This window comes from Stigmatopora nigra, chromosome 8 (assembly GCF_051989575.1).
Source record: "Stigmatopora nigra isolate UIUO_SnigA chromosome 8, RoL_Snig_1.1, whole genome shotgun sequence".
NCBI lineage: Eukaryota > Metazoa > Chordata > Actinopteri > Syngnathiformes > Syngnathidae > Stigmatopora > Stigmatopora nigra.
This window is the reverse complement of record NC_135515.1, coordinates 6999517-7021230: the sequence shown is the minus strand read 5'-3', so window position 1 is coordinate 7021230 and position 21714 is coordinate 6999517. Positions and strand designations below refer to the sequence as shown.

General features: G+C 38.1%; 1 protein-coding gene across 3 annotated transcripts in view; it reads left to right on the top strand.

The window, feature by feature from the left end:
• The first annotated feature begins 218 nt into the window (after positions 1 to 218).
• cadm1b (cell adhesion molecule 1b) overlaps positions 219 to 21714 on the top strand; it is a 109625-nt gene continuing 88129 nt past the window's right edge. For all 3 annotated transcript variants that reach the window (XM_077722711.1, XM_077722713.1, XM_077722710.1), the window contains exons 1-2: positions 219 to 498; positions 6892 to 7004. In XM_077722711.1, the coding sequence (XP_077578837.1) occupies positions 6929 to 7004 (76 nt within the window). In that variant the 5' untranslated portion in view covers positions 219 to 498; positions 6892 to 6928. The remainder of the gene's footprint in view (positions 499 to 6891; positions 7005 to 21714) is intronic.

Genomic DNA, 21714 nt, shown 5'->3' with positions numbered 1-21714 from the left:
ATGTTTTCTGATTGGGTGATGTCAATCTTTTCACTTCCTGATGAAAAAGAATATTCTAGAACAGGGGTTGGCAAATGATTCCACAAAAGGCCGCAGTGGGCGAGGGTTTTCATTCCAGCCTATTAGAGAAAACCATTGCACCTATCTGGTAATCAGTTGATTGCAGTCAGGTGATTCTTGTTTTCTGCAAAAACCTCATTGTTTAAACATTGTGCAAAAACCTGCACCCATAGTAGCACTAGAGGGTTGGTTTTAGGGTCATGACAGTAGCAATATATTCAAAAGGGTGATTATTTATGTTATGCTGCACAATAGCAGGAGTAATTTGGCCTAGCACAAACCTGCAGAAATCATTCCACGGGCACTTGGAAGTTACCCCCAATGACTCAATGCAATGCTTCACTTGCGACAGCCTTTCATAAATCCTCTTGGTTATTTTGGAATGTGTACTTAAGTGTTCAGCATGGGTGTAGAAGCACATACCTCACAAGAGCTCAGGTCAGTGCTTCTTTTAATTATTCTTCAGCTGTGTTGTCTAGACAAGAGATCAGAAAACACTTTCTGGAATGTATTTCTAAGCATGCACATATACACACTTCTGTCCCTAAATTAGACTGAGTGAAGACTCAGATTTAGCTTTTTATAAGAAACAATATTTATGGACAATAAATGCAACTTGATCTTTTTTTTTTTACATGGTTAGAATCAACACCCGCTTCACTATTCATTATTACAGACAGTCACGCACACACTAGTTAAAATAATGATGTGGTTGTGCACTGAAGACACATTGTGTCTCCAGGAAAAGACCAGAGACTGTGACCATAAGACCTCAAAGCAGATCCAGCAGTCAGTAGCCACATTAGGTATATAGTGCTTGTCATTATTAAGACATATTCCCTTCATGGCACAAAACTGCCATCTGCAACTTCAGAGCTTTTCAGCAGATTTATGTACAAATATGCTTTTTTTCTGTTTTGAAGAATGTGGAGTAATGAGCAAAAACAAATCTTGACAAGTTATTATATTTCTTATTCTGTTTTTTGCTGAAACTCATTGAAACAAGTGAATTGAAACAATTTAGAAAGTGTTGTCTATTGCATTTAAGAGAGAAGAGACATTTCTATAAGAAGTAACCCAAATTAGTAGTTATTTAATGTATTTTGTAATCTTTACTTAAATTAAATAGGATTTTCATTAGTGCCTTTTTTTCTGATCCTTGAAAGTTTTCATAAATTCAAAAAAAGTAATTACAAGCCTTTTTCAAATGTACAAACTCAAGTGTACATTTGTACTTGAAGTGGATATCAATACTCATTTATTTTGCAAAGGCACAGAGCTGTTCTCTGAAGCCACAGGTTGCTTGGACGTCAAATGACTTTCTTGTGGCAGACAGTGCGTAACAATGACATCCTTTTTGCTCTGACACGCTAGTAAAAGCCATTAGACACTGAAAAATCCCCCCTCTCCCCCTCTTCTCAGCATATAATGCATAGGGAGCAAGATTGTAAAAATGTGTAGGTACGCTAATTAATTAAACTTGTCTTGAGGCCTGTCTTCACGCGTCAACCTGGCCCATTAATTTTCAATCCAATAGTGTTGGTTTGTCACACTGTTTTCTCCACATTTAAAAATAACTTCTCAATTAATTATTGTGACAATTCTGGAAAATGGATTAACACTATTATTCCATTAAATTGCCTTTCTTAAACAAGGTCAAAAAAACAACAATACAAAAATGAAATAAATTTCAAGCTGCATCTATGAGCATTAGAATGAAACCTCATCAGTTTTCCAGTAGCTTTGGAGCATGGGGTCCCCATTATGTAGATTTCTAAGATGCTATTGCATGACAATAACATTTTGATCCCTCCCCTTTGTTTATTTCTTTAACTAGGATCATATGAATGTCCGCAGTAACCTTTGCATAAATTGAGAGAGGATTTGTGTCTTGATAAAGTCTAATGCGAGGTATATCATGACATAATTGCGAAGGTTTGTCAGTGGGCTGGAAAAAAAGAGAAATTGTGGAAGGTAAACTCCTTGAAAAGTCGATTTTGGAGCAAAAAAGTTTGAACACCCCTGCAGTAAATCATGTGTGATACATGTGCACAAATGTGTTATGTTAGAAGTGGATTGCAGTCAGGTTGGTTATAGTGTATATGGAACAAAAAGCTGCCCTGGGAGTGGCCATCCAGGACCCCTTTGCGCACCCCTGAAATCTATCCCTAATAACAAAGTAGATCGCAGTATGTTAGCTCATTGAAAAGTAGATCTTGGAGCAAAAAAAGCTGCTACGGAGAGTTCCCTCCCCAATTGTATTGTCTGTGTTTAAACCCCACACACACAGAAGGGACTGCCAGCACTATGTGGAATTCTTGTTCATAAATTCTATGATTAATACATTTTGCTTGTAATCTGTGAAAGCATCCTGGCATGAAGGATGAGGATTCTATGTTTTTTTCATCACACAAACTAATTGAAAAAGGCCAGTGGGGTGCTGCTATCGCTCATGTCCGCTGCCAGGCTGAGGTATGACTGACAGGGGGAAAGGGTGGCAGAAAAAAAGCAGATTTAATGAACAAGCATGTGATTGTTGAATAGGCAGGTGCTGGACTGGGCACTGCTCCATGTTTTAATAAAGATATCTGATATTGGTCGGCATTCAGGAGTCCAGATAACACCTGCAGTGTGTTGCTCCTTTTGTTCGATGATGGCAATATAATGTTTGGATACTAATTACGCGTGATATGTATTCATTTACGAACATGTTTATTAATGTTGGTGTTATAGTAATGAAGCAAAGAGTGAGTCTGAGTTTTTTTATGTGCCAAAATTAAATATAAAGTCAATTTAAAAAGATAATTGCTTTATGAATTAATGAGAGGAGTTTTCAAATTGTCCATTAGTTGATTCAATAGCTAAATATAACCTCAAATATAATGAAGAAAAAAAGATAATCATGATCATAATATTCATTACTAATTCAAATATTTTTATTATAATTGTAATAAAGACCTTTCTGTGCTAAAATTTAAAGAAATATGAATCCAATGAGTGTGGGCTAGTGGTTGAGTGGTTAGTGCGTCGGTCTCGCAGTTCTGGTGTCCCGGGTTGGAATCCAGTTTGGTTATCTTCTGTGGAGTTTGCATGTTCTGCGTGGGTTTTCTCTGGGTACTCTGTTCTCTTCCTGCGTTCCCAAACATGCAGGGTGTCTTAGGGTAAACCGCAAGAACTAATAGCAAAAGATCATGTTTTGGGGCCAATGATATACTCTCAACGAATGATCATTGAGTCTTTTTTGCACCATTCTGAAGGCTAAGTAAATATTGAGAATGACGTGGCTAGCCATTCAAAACAAACAACATTGTCTCATATGGTCACTGAGTCATTGCACGACTATTGATATCTAGAGCAATGACTCACAGAATCAACTCATTCTTATACCAAGTGTACAAAAAAATCTGAAACATCAGAAAGAGAACCTTTGGAAGTTTTGTGAGCTTTTCACAGACCCCCCAAAAGATATTCAAGCAACCCTGCGGGTGCCTTTCATCTGGATTTTAGGAGATGAAAGCATAGTTTATGCCAGCATTTTCCCCTTCTAATTAATATGCAAATGTGCCCTGTTCTATAAGGGATTTATATTTAGAAGAATTCGAGCTATGGCCTCATACACAACGACTGAAAATACATCCAGTCTATTTAATGTTATTATTCATTATGTATTTAAACATGCTTTTCAGCTCATTGTGCCTGGCAATGCTGTCAGAAGGGAGTCAGAAAAGTGCTAATTATTCCTGTACATGGTCATAACGCTTGATAATAGACAAGCCATTGCCATGACAACACATGACCAAAGGATGTTCGCTAAATTTCTTTGGGCTGGGATTTATTCCCATTTTTCTAAATTCGATTGATAAAAATATTTCAATTACTAAAGGTTTTTATTTTTTTCCTGCTTGTTTTGACACATGATGATGATTACCAAGCGAATTGATTCTTCCTGCTGCTGTTTTGATTGTATCAAAAGCAAAGATAAATGGTCAAATTGACCCTTGATAGGATTTTTATATATGCAATCTAACATTTCAAATTGCTTTCCCATAGCTATTACACAACTTAACTTATTAGACTGCAGCAATATTCCCCCTTCACTTTAAATAGGGAAGTACCAAGCTATTTAAGGATAAAGTTTACGTAACCTAATTTAAGCATACTGGGAGTCTCATGAGGTGTACTTGACTTGACTTTTAAATACAATTTCTCTCCGTTCTTACTAACATTAAAATACATGAGAAAAGAAAAGGTAAGAGTAATGAATCAATCAATCAATAAATAAATGTGCACGTCCTATAATGTGTGGCTTATATTTGATGAAAGGGCAGACATGCATATAGAAAAGTGAAATGAAACAGAATTAGTGAACAGTATTAACATCACATATATTATATTATTATGCGTACTGCACTTGACTTTGAAGTCAAGACAGCTATCCTCTCATCCTCTATACACATCCAGCCACGCCAATATAAAATAGTATGTAAGGGAATCTGTGGTAGACCTTTACTATGGAAGTAGTACCAGATGAATCAGTTCAGTCATCAGATCCATTCCCATCCATTATTCATTTTGCTGGGCCCAGCAACCCATCCTTTTCCATTTTGTGACATAGGAACAAAGCTATCTAGAATAGCAGAAGCAATCATGACACTAGAAAACTGAAAAAATAAATGAAAGAAAGTTTTGTGGCATAATTAGTGATGCAAGTCTCCATAGCATCCTGGCTGAGAACTACAGTTATTAAAGTATTTTTTTTAGTCTCTCCACATTAATTGAGTATCTTCTGATGTTTTATTCCCTATATCTGAACATTTATTCCAGTAAATAGGTTGAATGGCATCTCCTTTTGCTAGTCTTTTTTTCTGAGGTTTCTTCTACTGTGGAATATGTATCACAAATGTGTATTTGGAGGTGATGTTAAAAGCACCTTGTGGAGACACTGAGTGTGTGAGTGGCAGGCAGAACTAGCAACTGGCAAGCTGCCACAGATAATAACATCTGAAATAAATGTGATGTACGCAATTCAATCTGTATGGCGAAAGTGAGGGAGAGGGAGAGAGCGGTGAACTTGTAAATGCTATCTGCTCATCCATGGAATGAGGACTGACACGGCGGGCCCTGCCGAATAGATTGCACAATTAGCGGCCTTTTGTGGTGTTTGGATGCGTGGGGAGATTGTCACGCTCTCACAATATTCCCACAACTTCCTTCTCAATGTGCAACTTTTTCTAAAATGAAGACACATTGTGCACTTTAAAAAAAAAGAAAAATAATCATTGCAATTTGCAATGAATGTTGACTGTGAACTAGGCTTTTAGGTTGGAACTGTAGTCAAGACTGAGACCTTTCTATATCACAATACTCCAGGTAAAGACAGGGGGCAGTCTTTAGCAACATTGAGCTGATAAAGTGCATGGAAACGTATTCATTGATTTTATATTTCCCTTTCACACATCATTTCTCTCTTCCTATAAAACTGCTTTGAGGGTAAAATGCACCCAACTGGCGATTTATTATGTTTATATGTGCAGTGTAATTACAATTAAAGGACTGTATGTGGGTTACCATATTTAACTTGGCTATTAGGTTAATTGAAGTCTGGATTGTGCATGTTTTAATGTTGCCATGAGGTCTTCTATGATTGATTCTATCTCACCTGTGACCTGAATGAGGTCAAGTGCTATTAGAAAATGAGCAAGTGCATGTGAATCAATGTTGTAGCAATGGCACCATTGTAACAATATTCAGTATATTGTAGTACTTAATAATAATACAACCGGCATTTTATATATATATATATATTTTTTTTTAGCCACTTCAGTGGTGAAGACTACAGTATATATGCTAACTTTCTGTCTGTAATGCTGCAAAAAGGGCCTTTTGACCCTTGACTATAACTAATTCACTACCAATGGTGGCAATAGTTGTCCAATCCATTTAAACTGGGAATGTTTAAAATGATCATGGTTCCGTGCCATTGACAGCAAAAGACGTGCAATCCTTTTTCGTGAATGTTCATGGTTTAGTATGTTGACAGCATTGTCTTTGTCCCTCTTATCCTTGTATGGTGGTATTTGGGTTCCTTCCAGTTTGGGCTTAGTGTATAAATTAGAGGTGGGCAAACTGGGCCTCGAGGGCCACTGTGGTTGCAGATTTTTGTTCCAACCGATCCAGCACACACACTTTAGCCAATGAGCTTTCTGCAGAAAACAAGAAGCACCTGACTGCAATCCACAGATTGAATTTGTAGGACACCAGATTGGTGAAAAGGTGTCCTCTTTATGGCTTGGAATCAAAACCAGCAAGAAAGAAGAATTTGATAATGGTGTTCCCTTTACTATATAGTATGTATAAATATTGTAGCCCTCAGCTATAATCTTGCATATGTACATTAATATGAATATGTTCATTAATATGTGCTGTCCCTAATCAAACAAATCAAACTCAAATTGGAAAGATGAAAAGACCAAAACAAAGGTACAAAAAGGTACCATGATAGTTTTTCCTTTTTTTCCTCCTCTCTTGGGTCTTCTGCAATTGAAATTTGGCAGTAAATCCATATTTTGAAAAATATGAAGATAGGATTACGTGTAGTTTAAGTGCATTATGAGAAGGAAACATAAGAGTCATGTTATGTGTGCAAAGCATTGCCATCCATTGCTCCATAATGCACAATGCTTGATGATGGCACTCAGAATGTTTGATCCCTCCTCTTTCCTCTTTCTCCCATCCGTCCCCTCCCCTCTCCTCCTCTCTCCCCTCCCATCACTCCCTCCCTCCCTCTCTCTTCCTCATGCGTGCACATTACCATCCCATGGCCGTCTCTAGGTGATCTAACGCCGCCAGTCTCCAGCAGGTGTCCAACATGACGAGCACTACAAGCGGATCTCTCGCTCTCAGCTTCTTCCTTCTCGTGAGTTTGATGTCCTTCCTCACCAAAGGTAAGTTTCACTTCTCAACTATACCAATGTTTATGACGCAGCCCATTTAAAAGTGTGAGAAAAGCTTAGGAAGATCTCAAAGGGGAGGGTGACATGAGTAACTCGCGATGGCTCGCGCACGAGATCCCGCTCGTCTTTTTGACAGTTCTCCCCCTTCTCACTCTTTTTCACGTCAATATTGGATTTAGTGACGGAAAAAATAGCCTGTCGGGGCTTATGGCGCAGCATGGCTGTCAATTCAGTGTTGTCAATAGTTACGTAGCAAATTTGGGTTCGAAATCGTGAGAAGAAAAGTAGCGCACAATTGTAAGAAAGTAACGCTGTTGGATTCAAGTTGAACGTTTTGGAAAAAACACTACTAATCTCAGGCAGAAAAACACGCATTGCAGCTATGTCTCGATTCGCCGTGTCTTCCTTTAAGAATCTGTTTAACAGCCGACATGTCCGTGCACGAAGCCCCATGAATCTGTGTTTGCACTTTCACTGCATGCTGGTGCACGAGACGTCCGAATTTGCACGCGAATGGCAAGCATCAACGCGTGCGTGCGTGCGTCAATTTGTGAGTGTGACAGCACATTGACACTTGCTAGTGCATGTGAAGCTGTTAAAATGTCAGCGTATTGCTTGCTGGGTTTCATCCAGCTCAGCAGTGTGTTTTATTTTGTTACTGTTGTCACTTGCAGGCTTGGGGAAAAATGAAGAGCATGTACATAGTGTTGTGTGTGACAGTTTGTGGGGGAAAAGAGGTGCTCATAAATGCATCAACAGGTAAACAGAAACGTGGGAAAATGTCATTGCATGATGTGGAAATGTGTAAACATTAGGTCAATAATGGATCTTTGATCTGATGGAGCTACTTCAACATTATTTTTTTGCAAAAATTGGCAAACTATTATGTCACAGCATTGCATCAATGGAATGCCAAAGTAAACGTTCGGTCTGTTTAATTTGAGACCTTGGTTTGTAAATAATTTCTCACCAGAGGGATCATCTGGGAATGGTCCCAATGCGGATGTGTCCTTTACAAACCCAATGGATGGATAACATTGTCCAAAACTATCCCCAAATGTGTTGTAAGTTACTAGAAATTTAAAATAAAATATATTTTGGTCCAAATAATATTACTTGGCGGACCATGGGGCAAGTGATTTGCGCGTCTGCCTCACAGTTCTGTTATCGATCCCTTTTGGACTTTCTTGTATGGAGTTTGCATGTTCTCCCCGGGCTTGCATGGATTTATTCCAGGTACTCCGGTTTTCTCCCACTTCCCAAAAACATACATGTCAAGGTGGTTGAACACTCTAAATTGACGCTGCCTGGTGCCCCATCGCTGGCTAAGATAGGCTCCAGCATCCCTGGCAACCCTTGTGAGGATGAGTGGGAAAGAGAATGAATGAATATATAATATTACCTGTATAATCGGGGCATTGTTTATCTGAGAAATCAATACTTCTCTCCAAAATGAATGTTATCTTACAAAAGCTGATTCATATTTTGTGTATCGAATGAATTGTCCTGTACTGGTCGTCATCACCGTCTCACTGTGATTGTTTTCCTTCAGCTCGCTGCTCGCAAAGCTTGTATTTCACAGTTGTTGATTGTATTATGTGTTGAATTGGAGTGGAACGGCATACGGCATTGTCTCACCCTCTATTCTCCCTCCGCAGCGTCCTTACATTTAATTTAATTAACCTGATAGTCAAACAAAATGATGTATTGAGTGTGTGTGGTACGTGCTGTACAGTAGGTGGATTCATATTCTGATCTGGTAACAGCTGTAAACAGATAAAAAAACAAACAAAAAACTAAACAAAGACGCGTATCCTGAAGTACAACTGGTGTTTTTTTTCATGATTTTGTGCAAGAAGGATGAAAATAGTTTTAATCTTTTTTCAAATCACCTAATTCTTGTACTAAGACATAGAAAATAATTACGTATAGCTCACAAGAGTGGGCTAACTAACTTTTTATGATGACATTTGAATATTATACCTAATTACTGTTAAATATTTGTACACCCCTTCCTCCCCTGCTGCTCTTAATTGATGCAAACACTGGATTTCGGTAGACAAACTTAGTAAAAGAGTACTTAATACGAGATTTAGATTGCTAATCATGTTCTTATCGTGAGTTGTCGCAGCACGTCAATCCTCTGAGACTGGTACAAGAGGGTATATGTAGGAAAAAGGCATTCCACTTATTGTGTATTTGAAGAAATTCGTCAGGCCTGAGTGACGAGGAAGTAGATCAATGCAAAGCTGTCACTGAGCCCGTGGGCGGTGCTGAGGGACGCCATCACGGAAAACAAAAGGAAACATACCGTTGTTACGGGCAAGGGGTTTCTAAAATCCCCTCAAGCCAACATGCTGTCGCCTGGCAGCCAGCAGTTTGCCAATGTGAGTGATTGCTTGTGTCCGTCTCTCTATTCTGCTCCCCTAGTGATGATACAAGTGTTGAGATCACTCACGTTGACTTCTTGTACTGGTGGCAGGGGCCCTCACTTCATATTAGGATATACGGTGAAGTGCTTTGTTGCGGTGTAAGTCAACATGACTTAGGTGATCTGCTATTTCACGAGTAGAATGTGTTTTATGTTTTGTAGTTCTAAATGCCTTTTTTAACCATACTTGTATGCTAGGGGAAAACCACAAATGTCATTTCTGTATCACAAACTACAGAATTTCGCAAAGATGTGTTTTTTTTGTGTTTTATCAAAAATATCACAGACTTGTTATGAAAAGATCTGGAAACAGTTTCAAAAATGGTATTTCTCATGCAATATATCCAAACTTTAAATCTCACTATACCTGTATAATGATAATATAAGCATTCAATTCAATAAAGAGCAAACCCATTCACTTAAGAAATAGCTTCTTTTATTTTTATCATAGTTAATAATTCACACACCTTACTACATAAGTCTTATTTCAGCAACCTGCTCGAGGATAATAATAATCCTGCACTTAATGGGCCGTTGATAGTACCCATGTGTGAGCCTTGCACATTAGTTCACCCCAGTACATCATTTGTAACAATAATTCTGCTCTTCTATTTAAAGAAATTAAATTTATTGCTCATCAAATTTACATTAAACAGCTTAATAAGCCCCACGCACTAATTGCCAGATAATGCATGGCTCTACTTAATGCGCCGCTAACTAATCTTATTATTGGAAGGGTGCTCCGCATAGAGAAGTGGCAATGACTTGCGACTTGGTCAAGAGTCATTTGGGCTGCTTCGATTATCTTCATCACACTGTACATGACTGTTCTTTTCCTCTCATTCAGCGCCGCCACTGTTTTTAATATAAAATTACGGATAAGGAAATGAATGCATTTACTACTTTTTATGGGATTTAGTCACTTGGATCTTTTTCGTATCTCAAGTTACTCATTTCCATATAAAAAAAATCATAACCTGAACATTTCATACCTAGAGGCATTAGAAGTATGACTGTTTTTCTGGCTGTTAGTGGTAGCTAGTTTGAGAGTCTGTAAAGAAAAGTTTATTGTGGAGGAACTGTATAGCGAGAGAAAAAAAGAAGTCCTTGGATGTGAAGTCGCTTTTACATTCTGCAAGGTTAGGCAAGTGTCGAAGTTAGTTCTACATTATGTATCAAATAAATAAAAGCAAATAGGCAAAAAATACCAGTCTTAAAACCCAGGGAAATATCTTAACGACCATTTGCCTGCATTGAAATGTAGAAAAAAGAGTCAATTAGGACAAACATAGCAGATGACAGGGGCCTTTTGGTGGGGACAGAAGCCTCTATTCATTCATATCTTTGCTGTGTTAATGAGGAAGGCAAGCATCAATACAGCATTGTTTTCCCTTTTCCTTGCCCTCCCATTGGCCGAGGTGAGTTTTACGCTAACAATCGGGAGGAGAAACTTGAAATGCCGCTGTCTGGTTTTGAATAGGACATACAGGCCACATTAGTATGGGTGATGGAGCAATCACAAGCTGCCATAAAAGGCAGCCAAGAACACTATTTTCTTTTCTTGTGACACACCAAACTCATATTTTTGCCTTATGGTTTTTACAAAAACATGATTGGATTCTGGCTTGCTTCTCCCTCGGTTGTTATTTTTCAAGAATGATTTCCGTACTTTCCGGGTGGACGCGTCTCAGTTTGGGGCGCTGCGGCGAAGGCTGCAATCATATGTCTCCCGTTGCACGGATGGGTGCAGTTTGGGGAACATTCCCGGCGTCTCAATCTGTGGCTGCCATTTGTGTCACACCAAAGCAAAGCCTCATTCATTAGCTTGTCAGCGCTTACATGAACCTCACAAAAATAAACTTCCTAGTTACATTTATTCATTGGCAGGGTGTAATCTGAAAATCTGGCCCTTTTTTGTCTCCAGTAAAAAATCTGATGTTCTATTTCAACAGAAAGTTTTAGCTTTATGTTCTACTTAATTGGAGACAGAGGGAATCTCTCATTATTTTTTAATTTGATCTATATATTTTTTTAGGGGGCTTATCTAAAGCTCAAAATGATTATTTATCCAGTGTCTATTCCTACTTATGATTATCATTCACCCTTCTAGGTTTTGCATTTTGTTTTTATTGTTCTTTTATTGCCTTCTATAAGTATTTTACGCTTTGCTTACTTTCTTATTCCACTTTGTTTTATACCCAACTAAAGCCAATCCGCATCATTGCTTCTGTCCAAATGAATGGCGAGTCACTCTGACCTTGCTCTCTTTCTCCCTCTTTTTCTTAACCATAGTCGTAAATGTTTCTGGCACGGGCTATCATTTAATTTAAGGGAACCTTTGCATTTGTATTACGCTGTTACAGTCGCAAGGGGCGAGTTATGATGATAGCTTTTCAGACGCCTGGACTAGACTGACTGAGAGAGAGGAGTCAATCTTTACTCAATGCGTACTTGGCTGTCAAGATGTCTGCTAGGCCAGGAAAGGGAGCACCATTATCAAATCCGTCTTTCTTTTGGTCATATTTTAAACTGATGCATCCATGCGTGTGTGTGTGTGTCTGTATTGATGGTGGCTCATCAGGTTCCATCAGATGTGTTTACTGTGCTCTAATGGCAACCCATGCACGTACTAGCTACTGTACGGACACGGCAACGCTCTCGAGCATGTTTTATTTATTTTCTCGCATCTGACTCTGCTGTAATAACCAAACAAGATACTGTACTGCATAATCAGCAATCGTAATAGAACGGTTACAGTTTTATAAACCTTTTGACATTCATTCAGTCTTTCTGAAGCGCTTTTGACACATGTTCCACATATTTTTAGCTGGCATTTGATCATAAATCTTGCGTAGCACACGCAGAGATATCATAAAGAAAAGCCAAATCAAAGCAAGTCAGTATGTATCTGAAGAAAATGTAGTAAGGACAGTTATATATTTAGCAGTCACTATGAGTATACGTAACAAGGAACTCAAAGTATAGGATGATTTGAAAAAATCCTTCAAATATTGGTGTTTTTATAATAATATAAGTGACGCAAATCCAATAAATAGAAAAAAATTACAGCAAACATATTTTTGAATGTTTCATAAAAATAGTAGGTGTAGTAGTAGTAGTAGTAGTAGTAGGTGTAGTAATAGTAGAAGGATGAGGTGCTGTATGTGTAGTAGTAGGTGTAGTAGTAATAGTAGTAGGATGAGGTGCTGTAGGTGTAGTAGTAGGTGTAGTAGTAATAGTAGTAGGATTAGGTGCTGTAGGTGTAGTAGTAGGTGTAGTAGTACGTAGTCGTCAATGATCCCATAATAAGATGCTAAAGTGCCACAGCTGACAGTTTTTGATAAGAATCAAAATGGAAAATAGAAATCAATTTATGGCTATGATTTATACCCTGACTGAAATTTAAGAGACAAGTAGGTTTTTTTTTCTTCACACCTTTCCGGGTGGAGTGTTGTTTGTCGATGTATTTATGCACATAGAAGCCTTATTTCCTTTCGCAGCGGGATCTTTGGCTACACACAGGGACGACTTTAGACCCCTCTTTCCACATCTGTCTGCATTACTATTCCTTTTTCCTGCTCCTATTCTAATGTTTCCCTAATTTTATTTAAACAGTACACTCAGGGATAGAGCGAGGGGAAAAAGCAGAGCAATGATTCTGGATAGAAAATTGCAAATGCAATAAAGTAAAAGCCATATCCCCACAATAAATCTTTTGTGTGTGTTTGGTTAGTAGGCCGAGTGCTACTTAAGGGTGCCAAATGGAAAGATTTTTCATTCCTGATTGGACGACTCTGTAAGAAAATGTTGATAACCCCCAAAGCGAAAGTGATGTCCTTACAATTATTGAAGGTACTTTTTATGACCGCTTTAAAAAAAAAAGAATTGTTTCAATTAAGGTTAAAATGATTTCTGCAGCATTCAAAACATATAAAAAAAAGCTCTGTGTGGTTAGCATGTCCGCCTCAGACTTCTAAGTGCACGGGTTCAAACTCAGTTCAGGGTGCAAACATGCTTATATACAGTGGCAATATAGCTGGTTTAATTTAACCCTTAAAGCCCTGCTCCTATTTTCCACATTAAAAAATGGTTTGGCCTTGCTTGATGTAGTTCTATTCTTGTTAAAACTGATTTAACGGAGTCTCTTCTGCTCAGAGCCAAAAAGGACAGTCCATTTCAAGGCTAATGTTGGGACACAATTAATGGCAATTGTGACTCATCTTGCCTGCACAGATAAACAAAATGCAAGGCTACCTGTCTCCCTTGTAGTCACTTGGCCTTTTATCTTTATTTTAGCATGATTAAGGGACCAACAAGAACAATTGTGAGTTATTTGGCTACCCCTCACTTTTCCTCGTCCTAACATTTTGTCTAAAGATTCATGTATGATGCCTGCAAATCAAGGTATAAAAAAATAGGACAATTTTTGCGCTTTCTGAATTCGACCACTGATTTGCAGTGTTGAGTTTGCGTCCTCTCCTTATAGGCTTGCATCTGTTTTTATGAGAAATCCTGTTCACTTTGAATAGAAGGCAATATCGTGATCATTATTCCAATCAAATTTGGACGTCTATCTCTCTCAATGGCAGCCAATGATTTAAATAAAAATCTATTTCACCGTAAAAATCAGTGGAACTTTAACCTTAGAATCCTAATTGCTCAGGTTTAAAAAAATCTGGTTACCTCACCACTTCAGAAGCTGAAAACCCTTCATAAACTGAGCCAGCCCTGTACGAGCAATTAAAAAGTCACTTTCCATAATGTGCCTCCTTTAACAGGTTCTGCGCCGCCCGCCTCAGGGACGTCATGCTCCTGATTTCATCCGCATGACGACAGACCATCTTAATTACGCTCTGACGCGGTGCTCCAATCTGTCTTTGTCAGACTGATCGGGAGTGTGCAGACCAAGCACAACGGGCCTGACCAGGAGCTTATTGATTATTTCTCATACTTGAGTCATTGCACTGCCTACACACACGTACACACGAGAGGCAATAGAGCTAATGGAAGGGGAAAGTCAAAGTCACATTGTTTACATCGCAGATGACAGCTAAATGTATTTGGGAGAAAATATGAGAATGGCATGCTGCCTCTCAAATGGCATTGTGTATTGTATCCAACAAGATGCTGCATCATCGACTGGTGAATTCAAAACATGTCACGTTTCATCCATACTAGGCCTGTTATGGATCTGTTTGTCGTCCGATGGCATCTTAAAATCTAAAATTATTGACGTTTGTGTTTACATCCGACGGTGACGGAGCAGAGAGAGAACATTACTCTTGCAATCTTACATGAATAATCAATGCACTTCTATATATTTGGATTATAGGTAACTAAAGAGAAGTGGTGCATTTTGCAGCCTCGAGTGGAGATTTAAGTGATCTAAAACACCTCTTAATACACTTTCTAACACTTTGGAATTTGCATAGCAAATTGCTATACACTATGTGATGTTTTAAAGAGTATTTCGTATATTGGATAGAGAAACTTACCATAGTTAAAATACATAATCTGAAAACTTCTAAACAGTGAGCATAAACAACTGTTTGTTTTCTTTGTTACACAGCATCAGTCTAAAATTAAACATAATCCTATAGTGGTTTTGAAAATAATTACAGGCTAATACCATACCCAAATCATTACACGTTTTTGTTCCTTTTCCTTTTCTTCCTTCTCTCTTGGGGTGTTTTTGTTGGGTCCTTTAATGAGCTGCGGGCTTTATAATACAGTTGACTGAAGTTGCTTTGTGCTTTTCTTTTGTTTTTTTCTGGTCTGGAAGCTCGATGCACAGTTAATAGTTTTTACTGGATCAAAAAGGGAGAATTCTTTGGGTGACATTTGTCTTATGCTTGGTTAACTTACTGGCTTTTATTGACCGTCCTACACGAACCACAGTTGCTCTATAAATGACCTTTTTATTTTAATTTAATTTTTACGACACAGCGACTTTAGTATATCAATACTTACAACACAAACTAAGCGACTACATCAACATCCCTACTATTCAAAAGACTAAAATATTATTTAATAAAGTACATAATTGACATCCATTGAAAGACTTAGAAATTCTATCCTAAGTTTTATGAATAAATTTATCTTCTGAAAGAAAAAATACACACTACACAATCTAATAAATAGTTTTTGGGGGTATTATTTGTACGGATGTAAGAGTTTTCTGGGAAAATGCCTGTGGTCGTGATAGGTAGGTGCCAAAGGGGGTCGAAATCTCCACTCGCTTATCTGTCAGAATTTTTTTATATTGATAGTGATCATTGTTCTTATAGATAAGCACCACATCTTGTTGATGACATCAAGTACAAAGTAGCAGCCCAGTGTGCTCAACTTTGAGTGCAGAAAGTGAACTTTGCATGGCTCTCATGCTGTTTATCGACCGTATAGATTTTTTTTCCCCCTGCAAGCCTTTGCGTTGGAGGTAGTGGTGGTGGTGGTTGTGGTGGGGTGGGGTGGGGGTCAGTCTGTCTTGTGAAAGCTGCCTGCCATTCGTTGTAAGTGCTTTCTGTTCCGCAAGCTTCAATTGTTAAATATGTAATTTACGAGCTTCCTTCTTTTTAACCACCACTTTGATTTTTGGTTTTGTGTGTGAGACAATGCCACTCTCTGAATAAACGAATACATAATTCTCCATTTTACACATTTACTGTGTGCTACTGTTGTTTCGCTGCAAACCCCGCAGGAATGGCTGACTGAATAGCACTAGGCAGTTTGTTTAACCTGCCTGCTATTTGCCCTTGTGTCCTTTTCCCTGAGAGAATCTGTTGTATCTGTGCACCATAGCCTACAGTATGTATGGATGGAAGTCAGGGCCACTGAGAGGCGGATGTGCCCCTGAACACTTTTGCCAAGAATGTGTTTAATGCTATCCGTTGTTTTTCACGTAATGTTATGTTTTCGAGTGGCAAAGATACCATTAATGTGAGAAAGTCTTGTAGGTTCATGCCAGGACACAGCACATTAAAAAGAGGATATTTATTATTTGATGTGTTGACACTACATAGAAACTAACTGGGAAGACCATGTCTATACAAATCATATACCACGGTTATTCTCATACTCGGTGTTGTAGCAGATTAATGTGCCATGAGACATCATCAGGTGAGTCATGGGAAGTGATTGAATTTCACTCAGTTGCTCCCAAAATGATTTACTCTAAATAATCAATCTTTGTTCATGCGTCTTTTCCAGTGATCTTTAATGACAGTAAGAAAATTGAATTGCCCATTCACTAGATAGTATCTTATGGAAACGGGAATGCAATCTGTATTGTAATTTGGAATGATTCCTGTCAGGAAAAATGTAAAACGGGAAAAATGGAAACTGAACGAGTAACCCCTAACCCTAGGACAACCACTGTTTTGACTTACATCGTCACATTTGTAATACATGCTAAAATAAGACATTTTACGCAATGTGTGAAAAATACAGTCATCATTAAAATACAATAAACAATAACAAAACCAAAATAAGCCTACTTTCACAGAAAATATACTTTTTTGAAAACATTACCCAATATTTCACTTATTTTATTAGCTTTAAAGGTTTTATAAATAAAGACCCAAGTAAAACACAATTTTACAATTTCAGTCTTGGTATTAAAGATCTCTTGTCTGGCTCAGAAAGATTCACCAGCATGCATTTTCGAACACATATCAATACATGTAAACAGGGCCCGGCTTAGTGGCGTTATTAAAAAGAATAGCTTGTCCAAACCTCATAAAGTCCAAGCATATGGTTATTGTTAGGATGCTCGAAAGTTGAGTTAATGCCTATGAGCACTAAGATGGCATCCATCAATTCAGACACTTTATTGGAAATGGTAGATGGGCTTCTCGGGAGATGTAAATGGTTTTGTTAGCAAATGGCTATGCTTGGATGGGCCTGGAGGTGCAGTGTGACAGAATGAATTGATTTGACCTGGGGGGTTCTGTAGTATTGCTCTTTCTCAAATATCAGTCAATATGTCAGACAGCATATATGGAAAACTTTCTTTATTGAGTGGAGAGTCTGCCAATGACCTATATAGTCTTATTCATTGCATTTTATTTTAGATTGTTTTTTGCTCAAACTAGTATTACCTGAGCGTCTGTTATCTGTTGAATTTCTGAGTCCATGAATAGTTATTGGCTATGTTTCATTTGAGCATGCAGAAATTCCTTCCCAGTTTTATGGTATTTGGTTTAAAAGGATGCTCTGCGGGTTCTTCATAGGGTTGAGGTCATAGGGTTGCAAAGTCAATGTAGCCATCAACCACTATTATTTGGCAGATCTATTAATTTTAGTCTTAGTATTAGTATTTTAAGGATACTTTTGTCATTTCCTTTTAAGGTTTGGTGAGTTTTCATTCCAACCAATGAAGATGAAACAGTTTCACCAATCTGGTGTCTTAAATGTGTAATCAGTTGATTGCAGTCTGGTGTTGCTTGAATCAGCAGAAAGCTCTTTGGTGTAAACTGTTCATGCTAGATGAGGATTTTTCAGTTTGACGTCTTCCAAAACTGTATTACACAAATTCTATTTGACACCTTCATCAAAACATTTCGGAAAGATAGAGCTGATTGTTTCTCATTAGGAGAGCACAAATCGTTCCTTTTTTTTTGTCCATTCATATTCCTAGGAAAGACTTGGCAGTGAATTGCAAATGACAGCAAATGTAAACGTTTTATACAAGGTGTGACAGTACCCGAATCCTTCCAATTAACACTATAATCCATTCTGATTCAATGCCAGTTGAACGTGGGTGAAATCCCTTTGCCGGCGTTCCGGAAAGATTCTCCGGCTCTTGCTCATATATTTGCATTTTGCCATGTATCATTTTGACATGTCACCCCTCTTCTTTCACTGTATCTACTATTTATTTAAATCGAGACCTCTGCCCAACGGAGGTTAATGCTGCATAATCCATCAAAAATGTTTGATTTCAACAAGAGAGCGTTTTGGAGTCTTGTTAAAGTATATGTTGTGTATTTGGGGAAGTTTCACTTGATTTTTTTTTTGTTTCGTTTTTTTCCCTTGAGGTGGAAAACAGCTAGAATTGTAACACCATGGTCATTGTTCATGACTTGAAATCCCTATTCCCCTCTCACAACAGAGAGAGAGAGAGTGTGTGTGTGTGTGTGTGTGTGTGTGTGTGAGAGAGAGAGAGAGAGAGAGAGAGAGAGAGAGAGAAACCTGATACAAGAAACTAGAAATAAATAACTAATTGCCTTCCCATAGACGACAATACATGACATGAGTCTGTAGTGTAACGAACCTATTTAGATTGGTTTATCATTTCTTTTGTTTTAATTTTTAAATTCATTTCACTTTGCTTTCATTTGTGCAATCTGAATGCTTTTTACAATTCCCCAGTGCAGTACTCTGTGCTTTGTCGTTATGTACACGTTATGTCCTTTTTATGGTATTTGATGTAATAATCATCGACTTTATTGATATGAATAAAAAGATAGGATCTAAGGAGACAGCATTAAAGTGAATGATTTCTCTCCCTTTAATTTTACATGGAAAAAAAATTAAGTTGAGAAATTAAAAAGGTGGCATAAATTCACTGCTCTCTCCATTTGTCGCTCTGAAATGCTGCGGAGAATGAAGATAAATTACTTTCACAGCCCTGTTTTAATGGCATACAGTAACGCACAGCATAAGCCACGACTTTCTTATACATATCTGTACAGGGGGTCCTTGATTTATGATGGTTTTTGCATTGAAGGCACTGGCTTGCTGCTGGTTGTTTTAAATGTATGGTCATTATATAGTTTGCCACAAATATCTTCTGTACATGTTACCCCACAACGGTAGGGTAGTGATTAACTGCTTGCCTGCAACTTTGTGTTTTGTGTCATGCTTTAATAAAACAATGAGTTAACTTTATGTATATCGCACTTTTCTCAGAAAAGGTCACAAAGCGTTTCACATCGACACTTCAGCTAAAACAAGATTAATGAAGTAAAAAAAAACAAGTGTAAAAATAGAGTAAGAAATGTACATTAGCCTTTAAAAGCCCAAAATTAAAAACTTTAGTAGGCCCAATAAACGTAACAAAAAGCCTGGGAAACAAGAAAGTCTTCAATTGCCTTTAAACTCCAGCTATCAAAAGTTTTTACACACTAATTAAATGATAGAATCTTGTCACAGAGTATAAAAAATTAATTGCTATCAAGGTTGGCTGGAAGCCAATTCAGGGTGTCCCTCGCCGGCTGCCCATAGTTGGCTGAGATAGGCTCCTGCACCCCTTGCGATCCTTGTGAGGATAAGCTGTACAGAAAATGAATGGATGAATTATCAAGCTCACACAGATCCATACAATTTTTTTGTAAGATTTTGCCTCTGCAATAATTGAAACCAATGATGTTATCAAAGGCAATGATTCCGGCAGAAGTGCATGTGACTTAAGGTAAAAACACCAGTTGAGACTCGTTGACTTTATCATGCAATGAATGAGTCAGAAAATGAAATAACTTCTCATCTGAAAATATTAAAACTGGAATTTTTAAATGGTGCACTTTTGGTGATGCAATAGCCAACAACGCCGGCTAAATCCATTCTGTTTCGGTTCCAATGTCATTGTGAACAACTTTAATTGTCAACACATCATTTGGTTAAAGCAGTCTAGTTAAATGTTTTGACTAAAACAACACATTAGCCAACTGACAGACTGGTTCACTTTGGTGTTTAATCCACTCAGCTCACTGTTTGGTCAGAATAAGAAAATTAAGGCTTAATTTGGCTGTGTTCATGTTGGAAACATTTCTGGACATGCTTATTTATTACTTATTCTTGCCAGATGGCAGAGCCTTTACATTTGTCATTTGTACAACCTTGGAAACAAAAAAAAAACCTTTAAGTTCAAGGGAAAATAAGCAATCATACCTTTGCCAGGAAGTTAATTTTGCAGTTGAGGAGTTTTGTGGCAATCTGTTAGCTGATGCCTTCATTTCTTGCTTAAAATTTGCCCTTGTGTTTGGAAGTAAGACTTGAAGCACTTTTGGGCATTTGGTCTCAAGGACCTGTAGTGGACCGAAGTGGAAAAATAAATCAAGCAGCATTTTTTGTTAAGGTCATAGGTTTTCCCCCTCAATTGAACTTCTTTGTACTTTTTAAATCTAAGAGTCATTAAATGCAACCCCAGTAGCTTTGTGATGATGATTACCATCAAATGCTGTAATATATAGCAGATCCCTGTAGATGCTGGAATTAAATGTTTGATGTCGGCACAGCTTTTCAGTAGAACATAAAGCAAATATTAGGTAGGCTCAGGCTTGTCTTGTGGCTAGTGAGTTTTGATTAGACTTGGTGTGTCATGCGCTAAGTTGTGGAAAGCTGGAAATGAATGAGTAAAACACAACAACACAAGGTGGTCACTATTCACATAGTGTTTGATAAAACCGAATTTTACCACATTGTTGATTGTTTTGTTCACCGATAAAGAGATAATTGTGGTACCTTTGACTTCTCACTGTGTCGCTTAGCGGATGAAACAGAAGGAGCCTTCACAGTTGTATGGATTGCAGTCGGCGGGTCGGCACCTGTCTGTCAAGACGTTCTTCTAATTGCCCGTGACACTATTAGCAGACCGCTGTCGCTTGTACTGTGTGTGAGTATTTGATGATGCTGGGAATGATGCTTTTGTTTCTGGTAAACAAACTTTTACTGTGACAAGTCTTGTGTTACATGCTCTCATAGATTCGTGACAAGCAATTGCATGCTTTTAAGCCATGCATTACTCGCCTCTGCATATTCATTCCTTCTTATGATGCAATTTTGACAAAACAGAGCTATTGACAATTGGCCTAACCTTACCAGTTAAGCCATCAGTCGTGTAATTACTGTGTATTAATGTGTCATGGTGACACTTATGTTGTGATGGCCAGCGAGTTTTCCAAACATTGGTTATCGCTGCCTTATTTACGAGAGACATTTTTTGCCAAGGAGATGTGAAGGTGACTTTGTGGTGTCAAACAGGCAAAAGGCTTTCAGACAAGCTGTCTCCTTTCAGCAAGCGTTTTAAATCATCACTCCAGCCAGCTGTATGACAATAGGCGTGATGTATAACCATTGGTATACTGGCAACGAGCCATCGCTTGTTGAAACAGCCACAGATGTCTAATGCATCTGATTTTATGCTAAATTTCGTTGACCTCAAATTAAAATTTGGGGTTTTGAGGATGTTACTCCATGTCGCCATGCATAACTCCTTGATGGTTAACCAACAATAATGGGAAGTGAGCCAAAGTTGAGTGAGATTACTGGCCC